The following is a 27,881-nucleotide window of genomic DNA, read 5'->3' as shown; positions in this document are numbered from 1 at the left end:
TCGACTTAGGAAATGGTATCTTAGGTACCTTTGGAAATTATGCTATGGTCGTTATGGATTTTTATTCCTTCGCTTGTAGTGTCAGAATTACGAAGTCATCAATTTTTTAGAGCGCGTGTTAGAAATAATTAAATAAAGAAATAGGATTCGGATCAGGAAGTGAGAGAAAATTTAAGAATAAATAATAAAGAGAATAAATAATAGGGACGAATAAATAAATAGTAAATAAATTAAGATTTAAATTAAATTGTCATTTCATTTGAATCAATAAGGCAGCTCATTTTTAAAACGAGAAGTTTCATCTACATTAGATAATCAAAACACTGGAATTCGCAAGAGATTAAGTAGCATAATATATAAATGAATCGATACTGAAGCTGCGTTGAAATACGAAAATTTATAGTTCCTGAACGTACCGGGATTATAAACGAAACATAAAATTGTTTTTAGTAAAACGCATTTTAAATTTAGAATGAAGAAGTTTAAATTAAAATTTAAAAGTTTAAGTTAAGTTAGTTTTTACATCAGGAATAGGTTTGATGAGATTAAAATTTTTCTATAATTTTAGAAATAGCATAGCTAAAGTAACGTTTTCTACACCTTGCTTTAATTAGAGCTTAAAAGTACTTAAATTACGTTCAAAATATAAATCAAAAATTAAATAGTATTTAAAAATTTCTTTAAGAGTAAATTCTTTCAAATCATAATTTTACTGAAATTCTGAACAGGGTCTTTTTAGCTTAAGCTTAGTGAAAATTTTGAAGTATCGGTTTAACGATAATTATAAAATAATAATAATTCAAATCTTCCTATAAAATTCAAATGAAATCGAAGATCAGCTCTCTAAAAAAGTAAGTAATACGATATACAAATAAAATTTATGCTTGTAAGTTAGTATATTGTTAGTGACAGTTTTTGTAAAATGTGCGAGCCAGTGAAAAGTATAGACCTTTGTATTACCGCTTGAGTAAGATGCTTATTAAATTTAATAAAAATGATTTTAAAGCACAGATTTTCAAAAATATACCAAAATTAAAATAATTTACAATTTAAAATGTTTCTAATTTTTTTAAAAATTTATTATCAAAAATATTTTGACATATGGAAGTATCTTTTTCTCAAATTAAAACTGAAATCAAAAGTTATTTAAAATAAATCAATTAACTAATGATGAAATTCTGAAAATAATGTTTTTTATTGAAATTTTGCGATGTACACAATCTTAAAATTAACGTACGTGGAAGTCAAATCAAATAAAAAATTGTAAAAATTGTACCAATGTACTCCAATTTTTTACATTCATATTCTGTTTCAATGTTGTTTATATATGATTACATTTTTGTCTCATCGATATCTATTTAAGAGATAAAGCGTTATCAGGACTCATTATCATTTATTATGTTATTCAGAAAATCTATACCGATACTAATTTCCCGAAAAACATTTTTTTTATTTTTTATTATGAGAGTTTTTTTGCCAGTGAAAAGGCACTTGCCAGTTATGGCACTGTTCGTATTATGACAACTTCTCCTCATAATGCCAGCATCCTAGCATAGGGGTAGCGCATCTTCCCCGTGATCTGGGCGTCCCTAGATCGGGTCCCGGTTTGGGCATGGCTGTTCTATCTGTGAGATGTGTGAATGTGTCCTCCTGTTAAAAGGGGTTGTGCAAGCGAATGAGTGATGCGTGAGTAGTCAAGTCGTACTCTTGCCCAAGTTGGCTCTACGATAAAAACAAGAGGCGCTCCCCCTGAGGCTTAAACCGGCTGTCTTTGAACAGCGGGCTTGTCCGTGGCAAGTGCCATAGGCAAGTACCAACAACTCCTCATAATTCTTTAACAATGATGTAATAGTTATCAGATTATGACTTATAACTTACCATAGGAAAAGAACCTCTATTTCACGATACTAAGGTTGCAACAAAATTTTAAGTTTGACATGATCACCTCATATCAAGATTTGCTTTCATTTAAGTGAGGTAAATGCAAATTTCATCGAATTTCAACGGGAATCGAAGCCGAGTCGTTGCCTTTAAACTGTCAAGTCTATCTCATGAGTAACTTTTAAATATATCACGACTGTTGCAAGTTCAGTTTCCTGATTCGAAATAAGATCGTGAGGATTTCACTTGGTATAACCAGCCAAAGTTTCGCGATAAGGAGTAAGGCGTGGTAGCAGTTTCTTATTGATAAAAGTATATGAGTAGTATCGATGCAAGAAGACGAATTGAGTTCTTATGTTTGGGGGTAGGTTTTCTTCCTTGATAAGTTGTAAGGCAGAGATAATCTAACACACAATTGTGCTTCGCTTTGTGGGAAAACCACCAACAGTAAAATATGTTCCATTCTTTGTCGTTTCAGAACGGACTCCTGCTGAAGCCACCTTTCGCGGTTCCGAGTATCTGTCCTTCAACCTCCTGTCCCTCAACGCCGAGCCCATCCTCAGCTCCAGTGACCAGATCTCCCTGTACTTCAAGTCCAGACAGCCCAACGGTTTGCTGCTGTACACGGGTAAAGGAGAGGATCACCTGTTGCTCACCCTAAAGGACGGAGGAATCTTGCTCATCATTCACCTTGGGTCCAGCTCTGTGGAGAAGGTCCTAAAACCCGCCAAAGTCAGATTCGATGACAATCAGTGGCATAAGGTGCTCGTCCATAGAAAAGTCAGAGAGGTCAGTGCCATTTTAGGGTACTTTCATTGAGTTTAAACCTTTATATCTGTATATCTGGTATCTGGTAATCTGATATATCTGGTATCTGGTTATCTGGTATCAGGATCTTCTTACCATCTGCAAAAGATATTTTATGCGGACTAGTAAAAAGCATTTTAAAATGATAAATAAGATAATCAGATTCTTCAAATTTGATTGAGCTACCTTAATAGCTCTGAAATGCATTAAGTCTATAATTAAAAATCATTTAAATTCAAAAGTGGTCATTATACTTACCACTTCCCGTTCATGGTTCGAGGGTTTTCATAACGACATTAAGTTCCAGCGTTTGTCATTCAATTTTTATCTTCCAGAAAAGTTTTTAAAATTGAAACACCATTATGTTGTTTCTTATGTTTAAGATAGTCTTATATATAATTATTGGTATTTGTTATTGAATTCATTTTTCAATATTCATTTTTAAAGATGCACAAAGGCTTTTCACCCAGTTGGAGTTTCTCAGGATTCGGAATCTCTCTGTTAATGCTTTTATGCATACTTTGACTTCATATTTAATGCGTTTATTATTTAAATATTGTAGTCAATGACATTTTAATTTATTTCTTAAGTTATTAATAAAATTGCATCAGATTGCAATAGTTTTAATTTCCTGCAATGTAAGATTCGCCTAGTCGTCCTAATAAATACAAAATGAACTTCAAACTTTAAAGCAAGGCATTACAGAATTTAATTTCCAAGAAATTTCATGATTTCTAACTTTAAAAAAATTGAATAAAATTGTTTTAAATTACCTAAAATTAAGTGGTAAGTATATTTACCAGTGAACATTCGATGATATTTTTACTCTTAAAGCTCAGTGGTAACTATGCTTACCACTTTTAGTTACCCCTGAACAATCTCTAGTAAATATATTTACCACCTCTTTTTTCATAAACTAAACTGCAAATTAGCGAATTTTTGATGTTTTAGTATTCACGTCACTACTTTATTATGATTTAACCACCAAAAATTGAATAATGATATGGTATGTTCAGTGATTAATGCATGGTTAACTATAATCGCATCAACCAAGAAACTTTGTATTTCTTTTAAAGAACATTTCCATATATTATGAATACATTTAATGGAATTAGGAGTAGACAAGAATTTCTAACTCGGTAAGTGGATAAAAGAAATGAACTTATCTCTAAACAATTTGGAAATTAGTGAAACTTTACTGTGCCTTCCTCTAAATACTTGCATTAAGCAGTCAAAGTCTAAAGATTAAAATTTATTAATTTATAAATATAAGTACATTTTTCTCTTTCAAAATATCTGCAGGCCGTATATTTAATTAAAAAATTGCACAATATTTAGCTTTAAATCTAAATATATATCTTGATCTTTGTGGCAACTACTTTTCTTTTCCATTTATTATGGCGACTCTTCATTTATTAGCAAGATAGCTTTTAAGTGATTTCTTTAAAAAGTTCATCACTTGTTTATCAAATTCATCGATATTAAACGATGCGTATAATCTTAAAATATTTTTTTTATTGATGCCTTATGTATTTCATTGGAAACAGAAATAATCAAATCAGAATATAATCTCGCATGAATCAAATTTAATTACAAACAGAATATCATTTTACTTTGGATATTTCTCTTAGGTCAACCAAATGTCAAATTATTTTTCTGTTGGGAAATTTTTTTCGTTTCCTGTTTTTGTTTAATTATTTTTTTACATTTTTGCATTTAACTTGACTTGTTCTATGTTTTCAAAAATGGGATTTTGTTATTTATTTTTCAATAACTTCCAGGAGGGCTAGGCTTTTGAAATTAAATATATTTACACTTCTGAGAACAATTTATTCTTTTATTATTTTTTGAATGGTTAGTTTATCAAGTTGTTTACATTTTGATTCTGTATATTTGGCGCCATCTGGTAGGAAATTCGATAAAATTGTTTCAATATTTAATTATAGTAATGGTTTATATAGTACAGATTAGAAAGTAGAAGGTATTTAAACTAAAGAAATATTTCTTTTTAAAAAACTGATAAAATTGGATTTTCAAATTTTCGTTGTTATTCCACACTAAAAAATAATATCATGGTATATTTTCTATGCATAGTTAGTATCAGCTTGAAGTGTCCCACAAATTCTAAATCATCTTATTTTATCGTAATTCAACAAGTTTTTATTTCACTCAGTAAAACTATTTCAAATCTTCCAACTATAATCACTATAAAAATGCTTTAATTTGACTTCAGATTTGTTTTAAAATTTCCATTACTGGATTAATTATATGTTCACAATTGAAGTAACTGGTATTCAACATGTCTAACTATAGCATAATAACATGATGCTGCAAATCCATCTGACTGCAGCTGAATCTCTTTCATCCTGGAAACTAGACTGTGAAATAATTTTTATATAAAATTTCCATTTAAATGTAAATCATTGAGTCACTCCTGAGAATGTTGCATGCAAATTTGTAGTCTAGTTTGGAGATTCCCATCAGATGGTTAAAAAGTGTATTTTGTAGCATAACAATATTTTATTTATGTAATCTTTAATTTTAAAAGTAATGATTAAAGTTATAAATTCGTGCACATAAACTATAATGTGTAAAAAATTGTCTGAATGCGATATGCATTATTAAGAAACAACTTTATAAAACTAGCAAAGTTAACAAGCTATGAAGAAAATAAGCAATAATTTCTAAACAGTATAATAGTTTTCTAATGCCTATTTTTTAATTATTCACTTTTTTAACTAAAAATTAATAGATTATTTAGATCAAAATCTTTTAATACTTATTAATTTTAAAAATATATATATTTTCTTATATATAAAAATGGATGTAAAGCGTCTATATTTAATGCGTTAGTATTTTGAAATTTTATATGTATTTATATGTTGTCGATGACAATTCGTTATTTTAATATTTTGATTAAATTATCCTTTAATTAATAGATTTAATTAAATTTTAATTCCATATGTGTGGAGAAATTTGATGAATAGACTTCTTGATACATAATAATTTTAAGATTCCATAATAATTATAACAAAGAATTATAAATTGCAGCAGAGGCTAAAAAGCAGTAAATAATTGAAGTGAAAAGTTATATTTTTTAATGCCTATTAAAACTGAGATTTTAAAGGTTTTCATTAAATCTATTTAATATCATTTTACAATATTTCACATTAACATTCTGAGTAGTCTAAATGTTAGTTGTCAGTCAGTTAACATTTAAATACTTGTTACCAAGGGAGTTCTTATATTTTAATATTTATTCATTCGTTTTTTTTCTTTCAAAAACAGAATACCCAAACGATTATTGTGTTGCAGCAGAAATATCTTTCGAAGACATTTTGAAAAGTCTTAAAATAAATTTCCGCTTCTTCTAATACATAATAGAATTTGCTTTTAAAATAGAATTTACTTTACTGTAATGTAGTAGCTTTCCTCCAAATAAATATTTATTTTAAATTTCTCAGATCATTCTTGCGGATAAATAATGTATTCTCTCATCCTGCATTCAAATTCTTTTTCTATTCAAGCATATTCACTTGATTCAAATCAATTTGAAAGAAAAGATCAGATGCAACCCAAAGTTATTTGTGAAGGCAAATGTAGTGTAAAAATAAAGCGTCTTTTGTTAAAATTGATTTATCATAAGTCAAGAGTAACTTGAATTTTGCGAGTTATTTTGCCGTGTACACATCTATAATAACATGATATTTTTCTTTGTCTCAGTTCTCGTGAAATTTCCGAGTAATAACTAAAATATTTTTGTTTTTGGTATTTTTCATCGTTTCTCTAATAAAATAAATGTTTCTGAAAACTCTTACAGCATTCTTTACTTTGATATATAATAAATAAACTTGAAATACACGTAGTATGAGATAACCATGGTTATCTCATATTTTATTCTTCTCAAAAGTTTGTTATTTTATTGGATCTTTTATATAAAATTTTGTTTCCCTGAATTTAATTTTCGTTCAAATGCCAGAATGGAGCTCTTCATTGTTATTGTTTAATTCAATAATAATATTTTATTATTTTTGCCATGCAATAAGCAATAATTGTTATTAAACATTTTTTGTTAAGTTGTAGATGCATTTCAAAGCAATTTATTTATATTTGAAAAATGTTATAAGAAATTTACAAGAGTCTTTAATCACTTCTAGGTATTTATTTATCTCATATTTTTAAATGACTCGACTTTTTTATTCTATTTAAAAGTTGGAAATCTGTCATTAATGTTTTCAGAATTTTATTTTCAATAAATGTCTTCAAAATGTTCAAAAAATTCGAACCAATGTGAGTGTAATACCTGCTATTATTAAATGTGACAAGTTTGATACAAGTTTGAAAATTCTTTGAATATCAGATTAATTTATTTTGAAGATTCTACAATAATTATAACAAAGAATTTAAAATTAAGTACTAAAAGAAAATATTTTTTATATTGATTTTTACTCCATTAATTAAGTGCTTTTAAAAATTGTTTTATTTTATTCCGAAAGATTTTGAATGAACTGAAAACGATAACATATTTTTATTCAATCAATCAGAAAGGTATGTGAAATATCTTTTACTTTTTATTGGATATGCTTAAATAATCTATTAAATTAGAAGAGAGAGATTTCCAATCGGTTAATTTTACAAATCTTCTTATAAGGAAAGGAATATGAAATATCTTTTACTATTTATTGGATATGCTTAATTAATCTATTAAAATAGAAACGAGAGAAAATTGTTTTTAAGCTATTATATTCGGAAACCATGATCAGGCACATATGCAGTGTATGAATTTTAAATAAAATTAATTCATGTATCTTGTCGATGACAAGCAAAACTCAATATCGCAAGTCAGATAATATCTAACTGTTTATTGTTTTACTTTATGCTACAAAGTCCTGCTCATTTCCATTCACTTTATTCAAATTGATTCACTTTATATTTAATTGAAATCAATTTTTCACTTATTTTTATTATATTTTCAAAATTTCATCAGGTTATGTCCTTGATGGAAGTGCACTGTTTGAAATTTCAAGAATTTACTTTACAAGAAGAAATTAATTTTGATTCTATACTAGTAACGCTGTAATTTTTAATCATAACATTGTTTACACTTTTTTTTTGCACTTTTTTAAGATTAATGGCGATGTTTTAGACTATATGATAGAACTGACTTTCATTCGGGCATAGTTTATTAAAATCGAAGACTTTTATACTCGGGATTTCACACAAATTATAAGTTGGTTTTTATGGTTTTTCTCTTATAGTCTTAGAAAGTCCATAAGTGAACAATAAGTGGCTTTCCATCGTGCAATTAAATTTAGCTTGATAATGTTTGTTGACGGCATTCTATTTGTAAATTATGGGATGGTGCATACATGATGCAAAAATTCATGCTCTACAGAGCAGACCGTTTGACATTTTCTCTGCTTAATTCGTTAAATAAGAATTATTGGGTAGTAGGTAAAAGGGTTATTCATGATTTTAATTAAAAATAATCGAAAATGTAAGCTTTTTTCTGCAATTACTTTCAAACACAGTTTACATTTTTCTCTGGTCAGATGTTTAATATCAATAAATTCAAATTAGAAGCATTCAAATTTGCTAAATTATACTGTAATTTTTCTTTAAATTGTAAAGTGCCTTAGCTGTCTTTATTCATCATGTTTTCGAAATCCCTTTTGAATGAAACCTTTTTCGAAATAAGCAGTTCTTTCATCTTTTAACTTTCGCAGAAATGCTGCCAAGCAAGATTTGGAACTTTCAGGTATTGGATTTACGACTAAAAATCTATTCGATTTCACTTCCAAGAATTTTATGACAGTGCTTCGTGTACTTGTCAGCTTATATAAAAATAGATCTTTTGAAACTGAACAACACCCAGGCAAATATTAGGCGCTATATTATTGCAAGAAATTCCAAATGAACATTGAAATTTCTGTTTTGTTTTGTCTAATTTACACGATTGAATGATTAACCCTAAAATGCATGACTTATTATTTTTTTACTTAAAAACTGAATGTGACTTGAATAGCTGCATATAATTTAGGAAAATTACTTCAAAAAGCTTTAGTTATTTTTTTTTTCATAAAATCAAAAAAAAAAATGAAATGTTAAATTTTATGAATTAAATATTGTGTATTAAATACAATTTACAATTTCCAGTGACACAAAATACCATTACAACAATTCAGCAATAGAATTAAAAGCCCCTTTTTACCAGTATATTTCTTTGCAATGCAAAAAAAAAAAAAAAAAAAAAAAAAAATTCGTAATATTTTTAATGGTTGAAATTTTATGCATGAATCATCTTGGTATTGTTGCAAGTTTACAGTTTAATTATAGTACCACTATTTCCACATTAAATCTTTTCTACACATGTTTATAAAAATGCATTTATAAAAGGATTTTCAAGCACTTTTTGTTGTCTTTTGAAACAGATATGTGAAAATTAATTGAGCAAACATGTGAAAATTAATGAATCATAGCAATAAAAGCGTGCAGCCAAATGGCTAGACAATGCACTGTAGAGGTTAACTAAGGCGTACCGCATAATTTGAGTAAATGATATTAAACATGCCTAAATTAACTTTGTTTCGAATAATTCATAGCGCTATGATGCTTAATTTTAGACAAATAAATTTTTTAATAATCACATTTTTAGGCTTTAAGAGTTTAAAATGATTTAATATTTATATTGTCAAAGGCAATCGGTTTGTATTTTTATGTTTTCAAAAATCTCATTTTGTATTTTAGTAAGCACTTATGTAATCTTTTATAGCATGAAAGCAGTTAAAGTTGCAGTTAGCAGTCTTTTATAACAGAAAGTAAAATTAAATGAAGTCTGATATAGGTCTGAAATTTTAAATTGCTTTAAACCTAATTCATTTATTAACTTATTATTGCAAGCATTTAAAATTTATTTTATTACTACCTTAAATTTATATTTTAAAGTAAGCAAATTATCTTCAAAAATTTGTTTTTTAACATAAGGAATCAGAATATAATTTAAAGATTTTTCATCATCTAGCCCAAGAGTTGAAAAGTTGTATTATTTGATCCGGAAACAGAGTTACTCGGAATGTCTTCGATTATTAAACTCCGTGAGGAGGTGTGACTGGAGCTTACGGAGAAGAATATTTAAATTATTTTCCGCTTTCTTATTCGAATAACTCCTTCGGCACCTAGGGAAGACTTCAAAGAAAGCATTTGTAGAAAATGAAATTTCTAGAGGATGTTCTATAAATGCTAATAAATAAGGAGCGATGATACTTTATAAGCGTTGCTGCGCTCTCGAATTCGTTTCATAATGTTTACTTGTATATAATTTTATTCTATTTTTCACTATTCTTCATTATATTTTTGTAAATTAAATTTATGGAGCTCAAATGCAAAAAAAGGCAAGGGAAGAACGAATTTAAGCCTGAAATAAGTTTCTGAATTTTTATACATGTCAGAAGTCTTCCTGTTTATGAAATATAACACATGTTTTTTATAAAGTAAAGCAGTTTTTATTCTAAAATATATTCTATGTTTTTTATTCTTCATTATTTCATCGATCTATAAATTTCCAGTACAATAATAATAAAAATCAAATCTTTTTGATTCATAGAAATTTTTGAATGGTGGTTTTTAACTAGTTTCATAGTCATTATTATTATAGTAGTTGCAAGCAATGCAAGTTAAATTTTCTATAATGTCCTTGTAAGAAGAGGCTCTTTAAAAAACTTCATTTTAAAAACAAAACTAATATTTATTCCTCAAAATATTCAAAACTGTATTATCTCTATTTATAATGAAGTGTATGTTTATGTCTGTGTGTATTATCGCTTTTCAGACTATACCATTTTGCCTACGGAACTTGACACACACACAAAGAAAGAGGGGGGGGGGGTTATCGTGATAACTTTCGAAGATATAATTGCTCAAATATAAATTTTTTACCATTACAAAATTTTAAAAAAAATATTGTTAATGATACAAATTTAAGAGTTATGCAAAAGATTTCTGAATGTTAACGATTTTTTTTTTTTTTTTGAAAATGCTTTGAACTTAATTTTTAACTGTAGTCGATTATTGTTACCCGGCACTTCAAAATATTTTCATTGTTTTTCCAAATCCCTCAATCTTCTTCCATTTCTCAAAACTAAGGAGGTGAAATTCCACCGTTTTGTTTCCAAAATAAGTAACTAGCGTAGGTAGTCTCACAAAGTGTGTCACTTTCTCACTCACTTTAATCATCTGATATTATCTCTCTTCCCTGCATAAAACCTGGGTAACCCTTGGTTAAAACTTCGAAGGCTTTGTATGGCAGTAGTTACGAAATATCGATCTTTGATGTGAATTTATCATTTTTATTGAATCTATCGCGTAATCTTTGGCGATTTGTTTGTGACTAATCCTTGATATTTGCAATAGGCACCCAAAAACCGGAATTTGTGTTTTAGATATATTGTTTTCCACTGACTGGAAATAAAATTGTACACAAACTGCAATTAAAGACTTAAAATTAGTATAAGTAAAAACAAAGTAATGGACAGATAGACATAATGATTAGATTCTATATTTTAAATCTAAATCTGCATACCAAATTTTAACGGACTCTCTGTTTGCCTTTTTGTAGCCATCGAGTTCGCTTGTACTCGAATAGTCAGACAAACAGTCTGTGAATAAATTTTATTCAAAATTTGGTAGAAATTCTACTAATTTGATTGTAATTCCATATACGAAATTTCAGTCGTTTAGCCCAGAGCGTTGCTGAATTATCGTATTCACAAATATGGCATAGGCTAAAAATGTGTTTTTCGGCTTCATGGAAGCTAAAGTTGGCGATTCGGTCTTTCAGGTCTTTCACTCAGAACGCTTTTCAGTAATGTTCATAAAAATATGAATTGGCATAATGCCAAATATGTTATTGGTTTTTTTCCCTCAAAGAAATCTAAAACTGGGTGATTCCTTATAATCTCCAATTTGAATCCTTAGGCGATTAATATACTTTCTCTATACTTTATATATGAAGATTTAAAAAAAAGGAAATTACAGTAGCATGAAAGTTAATCATAAGTGCTTCATAAAATTTATTAACTGGTTAATTTAAGTTTTAAGCCCTTTAATGTGATAAATTTGTTTTTCATTAGAAGAACTCACATATACTATATTAGATCATATGTAGAAGTATTAAAAGTAGCTTTAATATCAATGACAATTTGATGCTTAAAATTAATTAGTTGGCGAAATCGTGAAGTTATGTTTGAAAGATACAAATGAAATCAAATACAACTAATATTCCCAGAAAATCAGCTCGTTTCCATAGGCAGTACACTACTATTCAGTAAATATAACTAAATATAATTCAAAATCTGAGTATTTTCTTCAATATCACGTCAAGCTCACTGACCCCTTCTTGTAATGGCGTGTTTCCTATTTAAAGATTCTGAATTCTCGCTTTAAAAAATCGGATATAAAAGCAAAATTCACGCACATCACTTTACTTCATATTATGCGCATGATATCTTCAATTAACCTTTTAAGAATGAGAAGTAAGAAAATTTTTGCATGTGTCCCATATCTCCAAAAGACGAAAATTGCAAGTCTGATATCTCAGAGCATTACACCCAAAATCGCAAGCTGATTTCCTTTTACATTTTATTATTTTATTTCATAATTTGAAATGTTTACTATTGTAGTTGTTTTAATATAAAATGTATTATCATAGTGCATGAATTCCTTGAATTTTGTAAAACCATGCACTTTGTCTGCTTCCTTTAAAGATAAATTGTTTATAAGTATGTGTTTGTCGAAGCTGAGAATGACAATTTATCTATCGAAGAATATACTATTGTCATCAAAACTCAGCTATTTAATGGGATAATAAAAATTCTAAGAATTTCTATTTCATCAAGGAAAACACTCATTTTATACTGTGAAAGGATTTTTTTTCTAAACGAACCACGGTCAAGGACATCATGGACAAATTTCTCGAAAATACATGTCATTTTATCAAAAATATATAAAAAGAAAGGCATTTGTATCTCGGTCACTTTTAGTGCAAAATTAATTAATGAATAAACACTTAGTTATGTGTTCTTAGTTAAGTGTTCTATTGAAAGCAATTTTTTAGAAATACAATAGAAGCAATGTTAGAAGCATAACTGTATTGGAAATGGAAATTTTTGTTCAGTTACTTTAGAATGCATAAAATTACTTTATTATTTTTTAATTGCTTTCAAAAAGTTATCCTGCAGTTGTTAGCGTGTTCCCAGCGTGTTCACACACTCGAGTCCGATTATAGTGCGTTTTTTTTTTTTTTGCACTATATTAAATTTTTCTATTCAATCTTAATTTAATTCTTATATAAGTATTGCATTTTCTGTTTTTTGTTAGAAATGATTGACAAGAATTTCATGTGTAGTCTTAACGTGTTTAATCTTTGTAAACTAATGAAGCTACTCTAAAAAATGTTTTTCTTTCTTAAAAACAGAATTCAGTTTTCTTTTTCGGAAGAACTATTTTGTAAAAAGGGAACCGAAAAAAGAATTTAAAATAGGAACTATTTGCATAGAATTTTGTACTTTTTTTATATTATTCAGTAAATTCCTATAATTAATTAAGTTGCATATATAATAGATAGCTTTTTTCGCTAGATATTACTGTTATTTTTAATGTTTCCATTATTTTTTAAAATGAATATTTCTTTAAATATTCGATTTTATATAACTATGCATTTGAAAAAGCAGACATCATCTCGTTTAATGGGTTTAAAAAATCCTGAAACATTAATGGAAATAGTAGTAGTAAAAATGGCATAAACTTTGAATGATGTAGCAATCAATTTTAAAGTTAAGATGAACTTAATTTACGATACTTAATACTTTCTTCACTGAATTAATATATTCTTAGATAAAGTATTCTTATTCTCATATTACACAGTTATTACAATTTTTTTCATTCTGTATCATAAGCTGTAGCTATCAAGCTTCTTCAGGTAAAACCATGTTTGAAACTTTTCTTTTTTCATTCTTTTAATTTTTCAAGAGCGCCGATTTTCTCCGATCAAAATTTCATTCCTTCCTTTCATCAATAACAAAAGATTACAAATAACACATAGATATTTTAATCATCTCACCTATTAAAATCCTTTCGCTTAATTCTATTAATTAAACTGAATACAGAATGATTAATGATTAATTAATCATTCTATCTATTAATGATGCATTTTTAATGATACTTTATGATTTTACACAGTACGTATCATAATTTCAATAAATGTTTTAATATAGCTCACAATAAATATCATAACCAACAAAATCTAATACATGTGGGGAATAAATTTCTATCTCCCAATATTACGTTTACCTGACTTCAAATACTTTGGCGCCCTAACTCCTTTCTGTCAAAACAGTCTTTGAAAATACATTTCCTTCATTCTTCTAATCTAATTCGCTTTCCCAACGACGTCGCTTCCATCAAACGCAGCTTTCTATCCCTTTCTCCCCCTCCCCGAACTACCCTCAGAAAGTTGATCCCAATGGATTTCAATCTTTCCACCCCTTAACCTCCCTGTCGTGCTCCCTTCTCTTTCGCATGCAACCAAAACACACACATCCGCGCCTTCCGGGTGTCCTTCAGTTGCGCTTTTTGAAGGACGAAAACTGATATCTTTTGCAATCCGCATCACAATCATTTCATCCTGATTCTTTCTCCATCTTCAGACGATTCTTATCCGAGCTTCCCCGAGGGCAGGTGAAGGCAATAAAGCTAGGGGGAGGACGGAAGATGTTTAATAGCCCGGATTGCGAAATTGTCAGCCAAGATTGCGAGGGTCGGTCTTTTAAAATGGATGACTGCAATCATATCCGCGAGAAAGGGACTGATTAATTTCCACGACTGGCCTGGCCCAGGCAACATTTTTATGGCATGTGACGGCAAATCGCAAGTCTCCTGATCACTGATCTTCCTTTGAAATTAGGCGGAATGACCACATAACCCTCTTCCCCCTGTCTTTTGTGCCTTTGGAGTCCAGTTCCATTTGATTTGAATGGAGGGAGGCTGATTGATGAGGCCCCAGTCACCGCACACAGATAATTTGCTCTGAGTATCTTGAAGAGAGAATTCACGTTTCATACCAGGGAGAATATGATGCTTCTACAGTATTCTATTCTAAGGTACTGATTATAGAAGGTACAAAACGCAAATATTTTGATGTATTGCAGAGTTTATGAAATCTAATTCCTTCTATGTTTATTCATCTTTTGTAAAATTGTTTTTTGTTTGTTTGCAAAGTTTACTGAAAAAAATTAGCGCTTTTTTTAGAGAAATGTATATTAAGTAGTCAACCAAGGCAATATAATGTTTATAATTAATTCTGAGAATTAAAAATAAAAATGTGCTTCATCATTTCTTTATTTTCTTGCAAGACATTCAGAGAATTTAAAAAAAAATAGCAAATATTGGATACTAAAAGAATGAAAATAGTATATCTTGGAAATATTCGTCTAATTCGTATTTTTTCTTTTGTTGTTAACGTTATTAATCTGGCCACAGTTTGGCGGTTGTTGTTGTTGTTGTTTCTTATGGCACTTGCCATGAACAAGCCCGCTGTTACAAAAACATCGATTTAAGCTGGTGGGGAAGCGTCCTTGGTTTTTTTTTTTTTTTTTTTTTTTTGTAGCGCCAACTAGAGCCAAGAGTACGACTTTGCTACTCACGCATCACTCATTCGCTTGCACAACCCCTTTTTACAAGAGGGCACATTCACACATCTCACAGGTAGAACAACCATGCCCAAACTGGGACTCGAATTCAGGACACCCAGAACACGGAGAAGACGCGCTACCCCTATGCCAGGACGCCCGCGGCTGTTGTTGTGAAATGATGAATTAAAGTGAAGAAAAATAATTTTAACATAATGTGACTTAAATAAACAGTTACGTTTTTGTCCCTGATACAACATGAATTCCGAGTCCAAACTGATGAGATCTGATTCCGATATAGTAGATGATATGTTCGAGGAGAGGTCACAAATTTGATGCGCATTTGGGTTTTCGATACATTATGCCATCGTCAGATTTCTTTCTTTCTTCATATTTGTTTACTATGGTTTAAAAAAATAATAATAAATTTATTCTGGCCTCAAGAATGAATAAAACATTCGATTAATATTTAGTTATTCTATCTTAACGCCATTTTAAATCCTTTCACGACATTTTAAAACTTATAATATCCGTGATAATTACTTTTATTTGTGAGAAAATTATTGTCGGTTCTCATTCGATTTTTTATTTATATTTTGCTGTGCATGGAATGAAATTACTTTCCATCTATCTACCCATCCATATTTTTATTATACTTTTTCCATATTTATTAGATAATGTATAGTGAAACATTAATATTTACTACTAATCACCTCGGACGACCCACTGGTTCACTAGGAATATTGATTGCATTTATTTTCAGATAAATCGTCTAGATATTTCTCAAATTGTTTTATACCAAAGTTGTGTTACTTGAATTGTCTTATTTTAACACTGCTTATTGTGTGCATGTATCTATCTAATGGAGACAGTCCCATAACAGCATAGTGCGTTAAACACTTAAATATACGATTGGTCTATTTTTTAAATTCTTCGATATTGCACCTTCAATTTTTTATCCTCCTCGTATATAGATATTAAACAAAATCTATCTGCTTTAGCTTTCAACTTAGGAAGAAAATCATACCATCAGTAATTGATGAAACAATGAAAAGGATTTGAACTTCAGGGCAACTGTGTAATTTATTGTTTGAAATTAGAAAAATATATATTTAAAATTTCTACATTCAGCAAAAACTTCCTCTGTTATTATATTGGTATAATTAAATTAAAAAATTTTTATATTTTAAAATAGTGTAAAATTTCTTTTTGTGCAACCGAATTTTCCGGAGTTATCACAGGTAAACGCCTAAATTCAGCTAACTTTAATTAAATGTTAATTTTAAAAAATCTGTCCTATGTACACATTTCCACTCTCCAAGGTATACATGCTCCAAATTTGGTCATTATGAGTCAAAAGGTCTGATTAGTAGAGCACCGGCACACACACACGCACGTATGCATCTTTATTAGTGGTACAGATTATATAAATGAATGTGTGTTTTACAATCATATGTAAAATTATTTTTTAACTATTTTGTTCCTTAAAAATAAATTGTTTCATTTGAAATATAATTATTTTTAAAATAATATAAAAATTAGATGCCTTAGACGAAGTTATCTTCTTAGTCTCCGTGCAGGAAATGCCCAAAAGAAATTTTTTATTAAATAAACTAGATTTTATTAAATACTTTAAGATGGAATAAGGGGAAAATATTAAAATTCCCTTATAAAAAACCAGGTTTAAAAAAACAATTGTTGATAAAATTGTTTTTAAACTTTATATTTTTCTATTCCTTATCTTTTGAAAGATATCGTGCCTGCTCTCTGAGCGTTACCAACAACACATTCGCTCTCTGAAAGCCTAATTTTTCCACTCCTAAGTAACCTCAGTAATAGTATAGTTATCATTTTCTAATCACTTCATTTTAAACTTAAAAATCACACTGACTTCTGAATTGCACGGACATTTCAATTTCCCATGCTTCTCTGGTTCTGACTTTTATACTTTAACTGACGTATATTCAGCTGCAATGATGATGGTGTCGTGTCCGCGTGACCACGGAAAGGAGGTGCAGTAGTTTCTGAGGGTAAAGATTCCTGAGCACCCGAGGGCAGAAGTCTGACTTCTAGCTCATATGAAGATGAAACTCGCACATTCGTTTGAACAACCCCCTTTTATAGGGGGGGGCATTTACACATCTCACAGATAGAACCCAGACGAAGAAGAATCATGCCCGAACCGGGATTCGAACCCGGGACGCCCACATCCCATGGAAGATGCGCTCCTATGCCAAGACGCCGGCGTTCAGCTGCGATGTCACGTGAAAATATGAGCCTAACACAAATCCTTGCTCACCGACATTCGATTAAATCCCCTATCTCTTATAAGACTGTATAAGCTTTGTTTATGCTCTCATTGTCAGTATGGGGAGTTGTCACTCGTCTTCCTTATCATGGTTTAATTTAAAAAATGTAAAAGTTTTACGTTTTGTCTAAGATTACGTTCTGTCTTTTCAGACATTCCTGTCATGCGTGCATGCCTAAGTAATGTAGGTTTTCGTGTTGGATTCCGAATTTCACAGTCTTGACTGTTGAACTTGAGTTACTCAAATCTGCATTTCTACTGTTGTTTGATTCTCCATCCTTCCTTTGAATTATGCTTTGTATTAAAATATGTTACATGCGAGTCTAATTTTAAAAAACAGAAACTACAAAAGAGTTAATCGGAAAAAATAATAAAAGTCCCTCATATAGGAAACATTTAGTCTAGAGATAATTCTTTGATAAAATTTTTGGGTATACTTTTATACGACCAACTGTCAAATCATGCTTACTAAGAAGAATCTCTTAATAACTGAATATAGAAATTTTAATAAAACCTTTTGAGTATAATTTTTTTGACAATCAAATTTGTTAAACATTAATAATATTATTATTTTGCCATAGTATAGTTCAAACACCTTACACTGAAAACGAGAATGACTAAATTGAATAACAAACAAAAAAGTTTGGGCAAAAGCAAGAACCTAGATGCTTCAGTGTCTTATCTCAAACCATAACAAACTGTTTTGATCTACAAATTAGAAAATTAATTTCTTTAATCAATAATTAATACTAAGTAAATTTTTAAATCATTCTTTTTTAAGTAATAATTAACACCTAGTAAAATTTTTCTTAAATCATTCTTTTTCTAATTGATTATTAATACCAAGTAAATCATTTTTGTTAAACCATTCTCAAACATTAAATTATTTTAATATAGCATTACTGGAAAAAAATAACCTTTACAAAAATTAAGATGCATAAATTCACTCATCATTTTCAATGAGACCATCTAAATACTATATTTTATGGTCTATTTTAGTAAGTATATTCGAATTAAATAAGCTAGACTCACTATACGGTAAATAAATTACATTCAAATTAAATCCCTAATCTTAAAAACTGAACTAAATCAAACTGAAACTTCTGTTCGACTATCGATAATCCCTGTTGTAAACCGTCATTAATGGGAAAAATATTCTTCTTCGCATCCTTTGGTTTAAAGAATTGAAAACTAACCGTGAAGGCGTCGACAATCGGCGAGTTTACAGCTCTTATTCTCCTGCTGTAATGAAAATAAAAGCCCCTCGGCAGAGAGATGTAGTCGATAAGTAAACCAAAGTTCCAATCGTTCCGGGAAGATAAATAGTGGCTGCTATTTGTTCCAATTGCCATCCATCCAGCAATTACAGACACCATTATATGAACAATGGAAGTGAAAGAACTATCTTATCACGTCTGTAATGTGTTTTCCAAGAAAGCATTAAATGGTATATTACCAAACACAGCCAAGATGAATTCATCAGACATCTTCGAAAAAAAAGTTTCGGTATTGGATTCCGGTTTGGCCTTGCTTGCTCTGGGAATTCTTTCACAAGTTTTGCTATTAGGGGGGTTTTCGCAATTATAAAGAAGTAAATTTGGTGGTCGCGGATCTAAGTCCAGTTTAAATTTGCAGTCAAACCGCTAAATTTAAGGACAATTATCCCGCTTAAACGAACTTTTATAACGGATTTGAAATGAGTTAGACTCCTCATTAAAATATATAAATTTACTTTTTCATGCATTTAAGCATTTAATTATCAAAAAATTCGACAGTGAGATAATCCAGAGCCCGAAAAAATTGTTGCACATTTTTATCTATGAATATGACATTATAAAACGGAATCCAGCTAGACGATTAAAATTTAGCATGTTGTTCCCCAATTATCAGTTTCAGATATTCATAATTACTAGTTCGCTATCCAGTCAATTCTCTTGTCCGTTTTAATAATATTCATAATAGCTTTTATTTATAAAATAAATATGTATATAAAAGTTTGCTATATTTCTGATCTCTAAATGGATGGCATTATTTCATCGAATCCATTCCTGCATAATATTGAAGTAATATCTATTAATAAATTTCCATTAATATTTCATTAAAATAAGAAGGTTGTGCATGAATTCGTCACAGAAAAACTTTTTTACTAAGTTGGACAAAATAATAAAGTTATATTACGAGAGATTCAGGGATAAGATAGCTCGAGAATAATGCTGCTGTGTAAGCAGTTTTTGCTGCAGTTTTTCCTCAACATTAAAATATTTCCGTTTTATTTCTTCAGACATTAATATCTTGAAATAATATTTTCTTACCATCTCTTTCATTCAGATCAGAGAATTGTACTATCGTTCTTCGCCAGATGGTATGAATATATTATCGATGGTTGAATGACTGAGATCTCACCAATCAGCTTCCTCCATTCAAATCAAATGGAAATGAACCCTCCCCTCTCTCTCGCGCCCAAAAAGAAGGGAGGAGTGAATTCTGTGGTGATTCCATCTAATTTCAACGACGGATCACCGGTCCGGGGACTTGTGATTTGTCGTCACGCGCCATAAAAGTAGAGAACGCGGGAACAGTCCAGAAAATTAATCAGTCCCTTTCTGGCGGATATGATTGCAGTCATCCATTTTAAAAGTCTGACCCTCGCAATCCCGTCTGACAATTTCGCAATCCGGGCTATTAAACATTTCTCGTCCACCCTCTAACTTTATTGCCCTCGCCAGCCCTCAAGGCACCTCGGATACGAATCGGAGGAAGGCTGCCTGGATGAAACGGTTGTGACGGGGTAGCAGAAGATCCTTTTTCCTTCCAAAAGCATTCCTGAATTCGAATGGCGGGGATGAGCGTGTCAAGGGTGGACGTGGTAAAGAAGGAAGGATGATCGGGAGATCTTGGAGGTTAAGAGTTGGAAGGATTGAAATCTCTTGGGATCAAATCTCTGTCGCGTAGTGTTCAGCATAAAGGGGGAGGGTAAAGGGTGGGTTAGACGTCGTTGAAAGAGTGTATTAGATTAGAAGAATGAGAAAATGGATTTTCAAAGACAGTTTTGATTTGAAGAAAATCGAAGTGTCAAAGTGTTTGAAATGGAGTAAAAGTAATATACAAAAATTGGAAAAATATTCATGAGATATATTATATTTTGATATATAAGATATTTTTTAATAAATTATATTCGTTTGTGACTTTTTATTTTTATGAAAACTGAAATATCATGCTGACTTTAAAATTATTTAATAGCATATTCAGTTCGGCATTTGAATAAATTTAGATAATGCTAAGCTATTTTCACAGAAAATCAGCTTAATAAGAAGAAATGAATAATCTGCATCTAACTTCAAGAATAATGCACTGATTATTCCCATAATGTCATACTTTCCAGTACAATCATAATTTATACAAATTCTTGTAACAACTTAATTCAGGATTAATGGAATATTAGGAAATTCGTAAATATTAGAAACAAATTCTAAAAATGTGTTAAGTTGTTTGAAGATAAGGAAATTGATGTAGAAATGGCAACTTGAATCTGCAGTTGATTCATGCATTCAACTGTCTTGTTTATATGAATTCTTGTAACAATTTAATTCAGGATTAACGGGATTCGTAAATATTGGAAACAAATTCTATGAATGCGTTAAAAAGTTTGAAAATAATTAAATTGATGTAGAAATGGCAGCTTGAATTTGCAGTTGATTCATGCATTAAACCATTTTGTGAAAATAGATTTTTTTTAACTTCGAAAGAAATCTCAAAGATAATAGATTTTTCTACCTATGTTATGAGTATAGAGCACTTTCGAAATATTCAAAATTTGGGGAACAACTGAAAAAATCAAATCTGCTAATTATTTGATTTTTTTCTCTTATTAATTAAGCATTTTTAAGAATTTAAAGAAATTTGCCCATTTAAAAAGCAGGATGCTTATCAGTAATTTTCAACTTTATGCTTTTATTTTTTTAATTGTTCTGCTCTTTAATATCAGTTGTTAAAATCTAAAAACAAAAACTTGTGGGAAGACTTTCTGTCTTTTTTTTTATTTTAATTACCCCTCTTGGCTGAATTATTGAGTGAAATTTATTAATTAAACCTTTCTCACAAACAAAGTTTTATTCGTTAATTAAACTTTTTCTGCTTCAAATGAAAAACGGCATTGCTGAATTGCTTTAAAAAAATTTAAAACGACATTTTTCTAAATTAATTTGGAAATGGTAAAAATTTAAGTAGTGTAAATAGCTTTACTGTTCATTGTTGAGTTAAAAATGTAATTTTTAGAATGATTTTCTCTTAATTTTCATTTTTAAAATTGATTTGAGATTTAATTTGTTTACAGTTTGAGAAAGGAGACTTTAGGGAATTATCATGGGTATATTATTATTTGTTTTTATTTATTTGTTTCCTCTGAAGCAGATTTGATAAAATCGAAGGAAGAAACGGCATTTTTAAAGCTTAAAAATATATTCCCCTCTTTCAGTGTTTTTAAAATTGAATTCACTTGCATTAAATACTTCGATATAAGTGATACAAGAAAGAAGAATAAACACCATAGATGAGAGAGTTAAAATTCACTTATTGCAATTATTATACTGATGCGAGAAAGTTAATTCATGCATTAAATACTTCGATATAAGTGATTCAAATAAGAAAAATAAACGCCTTGGTTGGGAGAGTTAAAATTCACTTTTTGCAATTAATGCAAAAGTAAAAGTGCAACTTACTTTTTTTGTATAATCTATACTTATATAAAGCTCAATGTGTGTGTCTGTGTGTGTGCGTGTTGGCGCTCTACAGGCCAGATCGTTCGACCTACAGCTACCAAATTTGGTACATGCATGCCTTGTAGGTCGGGAATGTGTACCTGGGGGTCCCTTTTTTAAAATTTTTAATTGGAATTTTAATTATTAATTAAAAACTAACTTTCCCACCAAAAAACCTTTTCATTTCCGCACCACCAAATGAGTAAGGCTTCAGTTTTTTTCCCACGCTAACAAGGATAGGCTTAACAAATTTTCGGCCGATTATTTCAAACGATTCTGTTTATTTTCTTAGTGTTTGATGCATTTAAAATGAAACATTATTAATTAATCGATCTGCTGGTGATGAATCCGAGTAAATTTTGTTTACAAATTCTTGAGAGATTACATAAATTAAGAAAGATATTCTTTAGTGCCCATAAAGTTTAAATACTCAGTGACTCTATTTTCAGTAATCATATTAAAAAAATGCTTTGTTTCAGTAAAAAATATTATTATATTAATTGCAGATTCATCATTTCCACTTTAATTTAAAGCATAAATTCTACGGGAGCTGACAGAAAATTAGAAAGATACATATTACGTTATGACTGAAGGCCTTTATAATATTATATGTGAATTACATGACTATTAAAATTTGAAGTTTTGAAATATTTTAATGAAGAAGCTATTAAAGTAGGAATTACATAAAATATTTAATTATTAAAATTTTAACGAGCATTAAGATTGGTGAACCGGCTGGTCCCCAAAGGCGGCTAGTTTTCAATAAAATAAACATAATAAGTTATTTAATAAATGTTGCTTCATTTTAGCATCAAATATAATTTGTAGTTAAATTTTTACTTTTTTTTGCAAAAATTGGAGAAAATAATAAATGTAATACGGAATTACAATAAGGGGGGATATATTGCCCCCCTAGCTGTCAGGCATTAATGACAGCAACTTTTCATGCCATCAATTAAATTTTAGAACACCTAAGAAGAAACGTAATACAATTAATGAGACAACGTTTTTGTCAAATTCGTTTAATAACCTCGGAGGAGTACCTGAAGTAGCCACTTGTCCTCGGAAATAATGAAAAAAATGTTTTAACGGATTAAGGCCCGGAGATTAAGTGAACAATGGTGTCGAATCATGTCATCCATTGGGGTACACTTCTCGCCAGTGGCATCAGCATATGGTGTGACACACTGGTGACTCTCGCATTTCTATCTCTGACAGCATGAGAGTTATTATATGAAGGGCACGAAGTAACAACCAGAAATATTCCAACCCAAACAATGATTCTATTTTCTTTATGACTGTGTTTTTCACCAGTTTCAGATGGACGGTACCCGGCGTCTGTCTATTTTGGCACGATCACTTTCCAGAGGCAACTCTATTGACTTTACAGAGTAAATCAGTGCTAATCTGTGAAGAGCATGATGACTATTGCTATCTGCTCTTAGTAACGTACTCTCTTACCTAATGTAAACAGGTGTTTCTCTATCGTCTTCTCTTCAGTTAAGATGGATACACACAAGTGGTTTTCTACATAGAACCCTTGATTGTGAAGGCAATCTACATGACTTAGGAACTGGTATTACGCAATGGAGCGATCTGAAACAAGCTGATGCACAGTACTGGTATTCCTCCTTTGGGCTGGAAGCCTTTACCTGGGGTTGTTACACGTAGGCGACTTGGATCAGATGTTCTTGAAACTGATCCTCCCCACCATAAAAGTACATTAAGCCTTCAAGTAGTATCAGTGTATTTCCATACACTTCAAGTAGTCATCGTTCATCTTAATGAATCATAAATAAACGATTTATCTAAGGAATTTCCAAAAGCATCTTCGTAGATACAATTGAAGTCAAACCAGCATTCGTAGAAATTATTAATAAGTTACGAAAACAATATAATCATAGTTTTCAATGTATTTTATAAAAATAACAGTTTCTTCAAAAAATAAGTGATTCATATTTTTCTTTCTTTTAATTTAGATAATGTTACCCAACATCATACATATAACTCCTTTTGTTTTCTTAACTTTCGGAGGCCACTTTCATCTAATTTAAAGTGTATAATTAAATTCATAAAATAATTATTTTATTTTTCGTTGGAGTTTTTTTAAAATATTGAATAATTTTACAAGGACTCACGTTTTAAAAACACCTTTATTAGTGCATTAAAAAGTAATTGTAAAAGTAATTTGATTTATTTATAATATTTTTATCACTTGTATGCTTCAAGATCCTTTGCTTAAAACACTGTAGAATTCTGAAATCAATTTTTAAATTTTCATTAACAAATGACGCCACATATATTGAAATGAAATTCAGTGAAATGAATGAACTGGAGTTATTTAAATTGGAGTTATAGTTTTGCCATTGAGGGCACAAAATCTGAATTATATCGAGAAGCGATTGAAAAATTAATTACAAATTCCATCTTTACAAGCGTTAAAACAATCTAATGTGTAAAAAGCACTTTTTATTTTTTGTAAAAATATTGTATTAACTTGCAAAGTTACAATTTTTTTATCTGTGACGGGATGTTATGAGCGAGGATAGAACCTGGGACCTTGTGGTTCGCAGCCCAGGAAAACGACTACAATATTAAAGCAATTGCTCGTATAGCGTAGCTGTTAACTGGCTTATAAGCTTTCACCACAGATCTAATAATTCATGCAAACGCAATTACTCAAAAACACAGTAACTTAAATAAATCAAAGATGTCATGTGATCTTTTGACTACAATTGTTTTCTACGTCTAATTTTGATTTCCATCGGGGGGAAAGAAGATGTTTGAAATACTTGTTTTCAATCGCATGCCAGCAATTAATCCCAAAATATTGTGCGCTATATCCACATCAAATATTTCTTATTTATCATTCACCAGTGGCATGCAAGAAACTCATGGCCTTATCCAATGTCCTCATTTTTATACAAGAATAGATATATAATACTTTTATGTGTGAATATGTGAAAATGTTTTGAGGAGTCCTTCCCACTAGGTTTCCGGGAAACCATAACGATATGCGCCATGTAAAAGCTTTATGTCTTGAATCCTTAATTTTAAAAATTTAAATATTAAATAAGTTTGAAATGAATAATTTATTTCTTAGACAAAAAAAATCATTCTGCCACATGGACAAATTTATACAAGCTGTTTTTTTTTAAACTATATTAGTTTACTGACAAGTGAAACTTCTTTAATTTATTTTCTACATTTTAGAAATCAATTTAAAATTCATTGCTATAAATACTCTGGCGTCTTGAAATCTATGTTTTTCTAGCAAAGCTGCTAGGAGACAAAACTTTGGCAATCGAAACCTAATTTACCAAATCAGTGAACGGATAATTATCGCTTAATTTGAATTTTTTGATAATTAGGTTCTGATAATGTTAAAAGGGTGTATTGTCATCCAGTGCAAATTTTCGAAATTAGAATGTAAAATCGATTACAAAATTTTATCCCCCAAAAAAATGAAAGTCAGAACAATTCAAATCAAATAGAAGTGTATAAAAATTGGTGTTGTGGAGGAATGAAGATCATTATGATCCGTGCAGTGGGAGCAAGAGGACGTATGTTTACGGGAACATTTCTATAAGAATCATATTTCACACAAAACAAACACAAACACGAAAGACAAGACAAGACATTAACGCGTGCGCCTAAACAAAACTGCATCTCATCTCCTTATAATAACAATCGCAATGCACTGTGGGATGTGTACCTAATCAGGCATCGCCATCTATTATCCAAAAGAGAAGACAGAATAATGCAACTGCTACAGTGTGATGAAATTCGAAACTAGTTTAATTTGTGATGCACGACTTTTTTTAAATAAGCATTCAGGAGGGAATTTATTAAATCCTTTGAGATTTTAGCAATCAAGAGATGTTTCTTAACGGAAAACCACAAGCCTTTTATCCCAGCAAAGTGCTTTGTGATTTCTTTCCTGGCTTGATTTGATTGGCAAATATGCGAGAAAACAACAAAGAAGCTATCAATCTAGATTCAGCCGTATAATAAATGACCAGTGTACTTAAAGAAGATCCTTAAACTCGCGATAAACTCACTTTAAAGAAGATTTTTTTTGTTTCTCATTCAAGATAAATCAACAATTTTTACTTACATACAGAAAATTTGAGATTACTTTGTATTAAAACATTTCATAAAATGACATCAAAAGATTAATTTCTATATCATAGTGAATATTTCTTTTTTTTAAATCTTCAAGTAACGTCACTTGATTCATTTTATATCTTACAAGAAATGCGTCATATTTTAATCACATCTTCTGTGTAAGTTAATCTCTTTTAACATAAAATAAATTAATAGCCGAAACTTATAAATATTCATAGGTGTTGATGAATTGTTAGGAAATCATCCAGAATTGGTTCTTCCTAAGATATAGAAATATGACCTATCTGAGATAGAAAAAGATTTAAAAAAAATTTGTTAAATAATATCTTGTTTTAATATTTGTTCGTTTCTTTATTTTAATAAAGGCAATATCCGTTCGAAAATATTAAAAATAAGCTTTGTGTTTCTGAAAATATGGGAATAAAATAGTCGAGCATTTCTGAAATTTTTTATTGAATCTTCCAAGGACAACTGTTTATATGAATTCTTTTTTTAGTGTCCTAAAAGATTATTAACTGTTGCATCTGTCTAATGTATGAAATATATAATCTTGCAGAAGATCAGTTTTGGAGCAGCAAGTTGACTAAAAAGAATGCTCCATTTTATTATATTTTTAAGATGATAATTATGAGAATTTAATTTTCATCACAACCAATATATAAGATTATTCAAATTGATTGTTATTTTGCTCAATATATCAATGACTGGGTTTACACTATTCTCAAAATTCTATGACATTTCAATTTACCGCCACACGGCGTTTTCACTCCAGATTCAAATTCATGCATGATCTTCACTTCTTACGTCACATGTAATGCCACGTCAGCGACAGCAGAGCCATTTTAAATACATTGGCTAGGTATGATATTTAGCAGTTGCCTTGGTTACAAATGGCTGGATTCTTACTTAAGAGCAATAACTCAAAATACAATTTGAACAATAGGTCGAAGAAGACTAAAAGATTTATTTGCATACTTTATAAATGCTTTGTACAATTGTCTTGTTTCATCTAAACAACAACCATGTGGCGATTCTTTTCCCGCCCACCATTATGAAGCTATGGATGGTTGTCCGCATATTCAATTCAACAACGGCGTAAAAAAAATAACCATTTTATTTTTTAAAAAAAACATTAAGAAAAAGATTTTTTCTATTAATATAATATATAGCAAATACATATATAATGCCAGGTTTACACTCGACCAGTTACAAGATGGCAAGTCGGTCGGTGGCAAGTAACTGTCCCGATGGGACAACTACAAGTCGCTGTATTGTATTTTTTCTTACTGCGCATGAATTTGTAGAATTTGGCGGATT

General features: G+C 30.0%; 1 protein-coding gene across 1 annotated transcript in view; it reads left to right on the top strand.

The window, feature by feature from the left end:
- LOC129981085 (neurexin-1b-like) overlaps positions 1–27,881 on the top strand; it is a 321,421-nt gene that overhangs the window by 147,898 nt on the left and 145,642 nt on the right. Inside the window, exon 3 of the mRNA XM_056091735.1 lies at positions 2,360–2,670. Coding sequence (XP_055947710.1) covers positions 2,360–2,670 — 311 coding nt within the window. The remainder of the gene's footprint in view (positions 1–2,359; positions 2,671–27,881) is intronic.

The sequence above is a fragment of the Argiope bruennichi genome, chromosome 8 (genome assembly GCF_947563725.1).
Source record: "Argiope bruennichi chromosome 8, qqArgBrue1.1, whole genome shotgun sequence".
In the NCBI taxonomy this organism is placed as follows: Eukaryota; Metazoa; Arthropoda; class Arachnida; order Araneae; family Araneidae; genus Argiope; species Argiope bruennichi.
The sequence above is the reverse complement of the archived record's forward strand: the minus strand, read 5'-3'. Positions and strand labels throughout refer to the sequence as shown.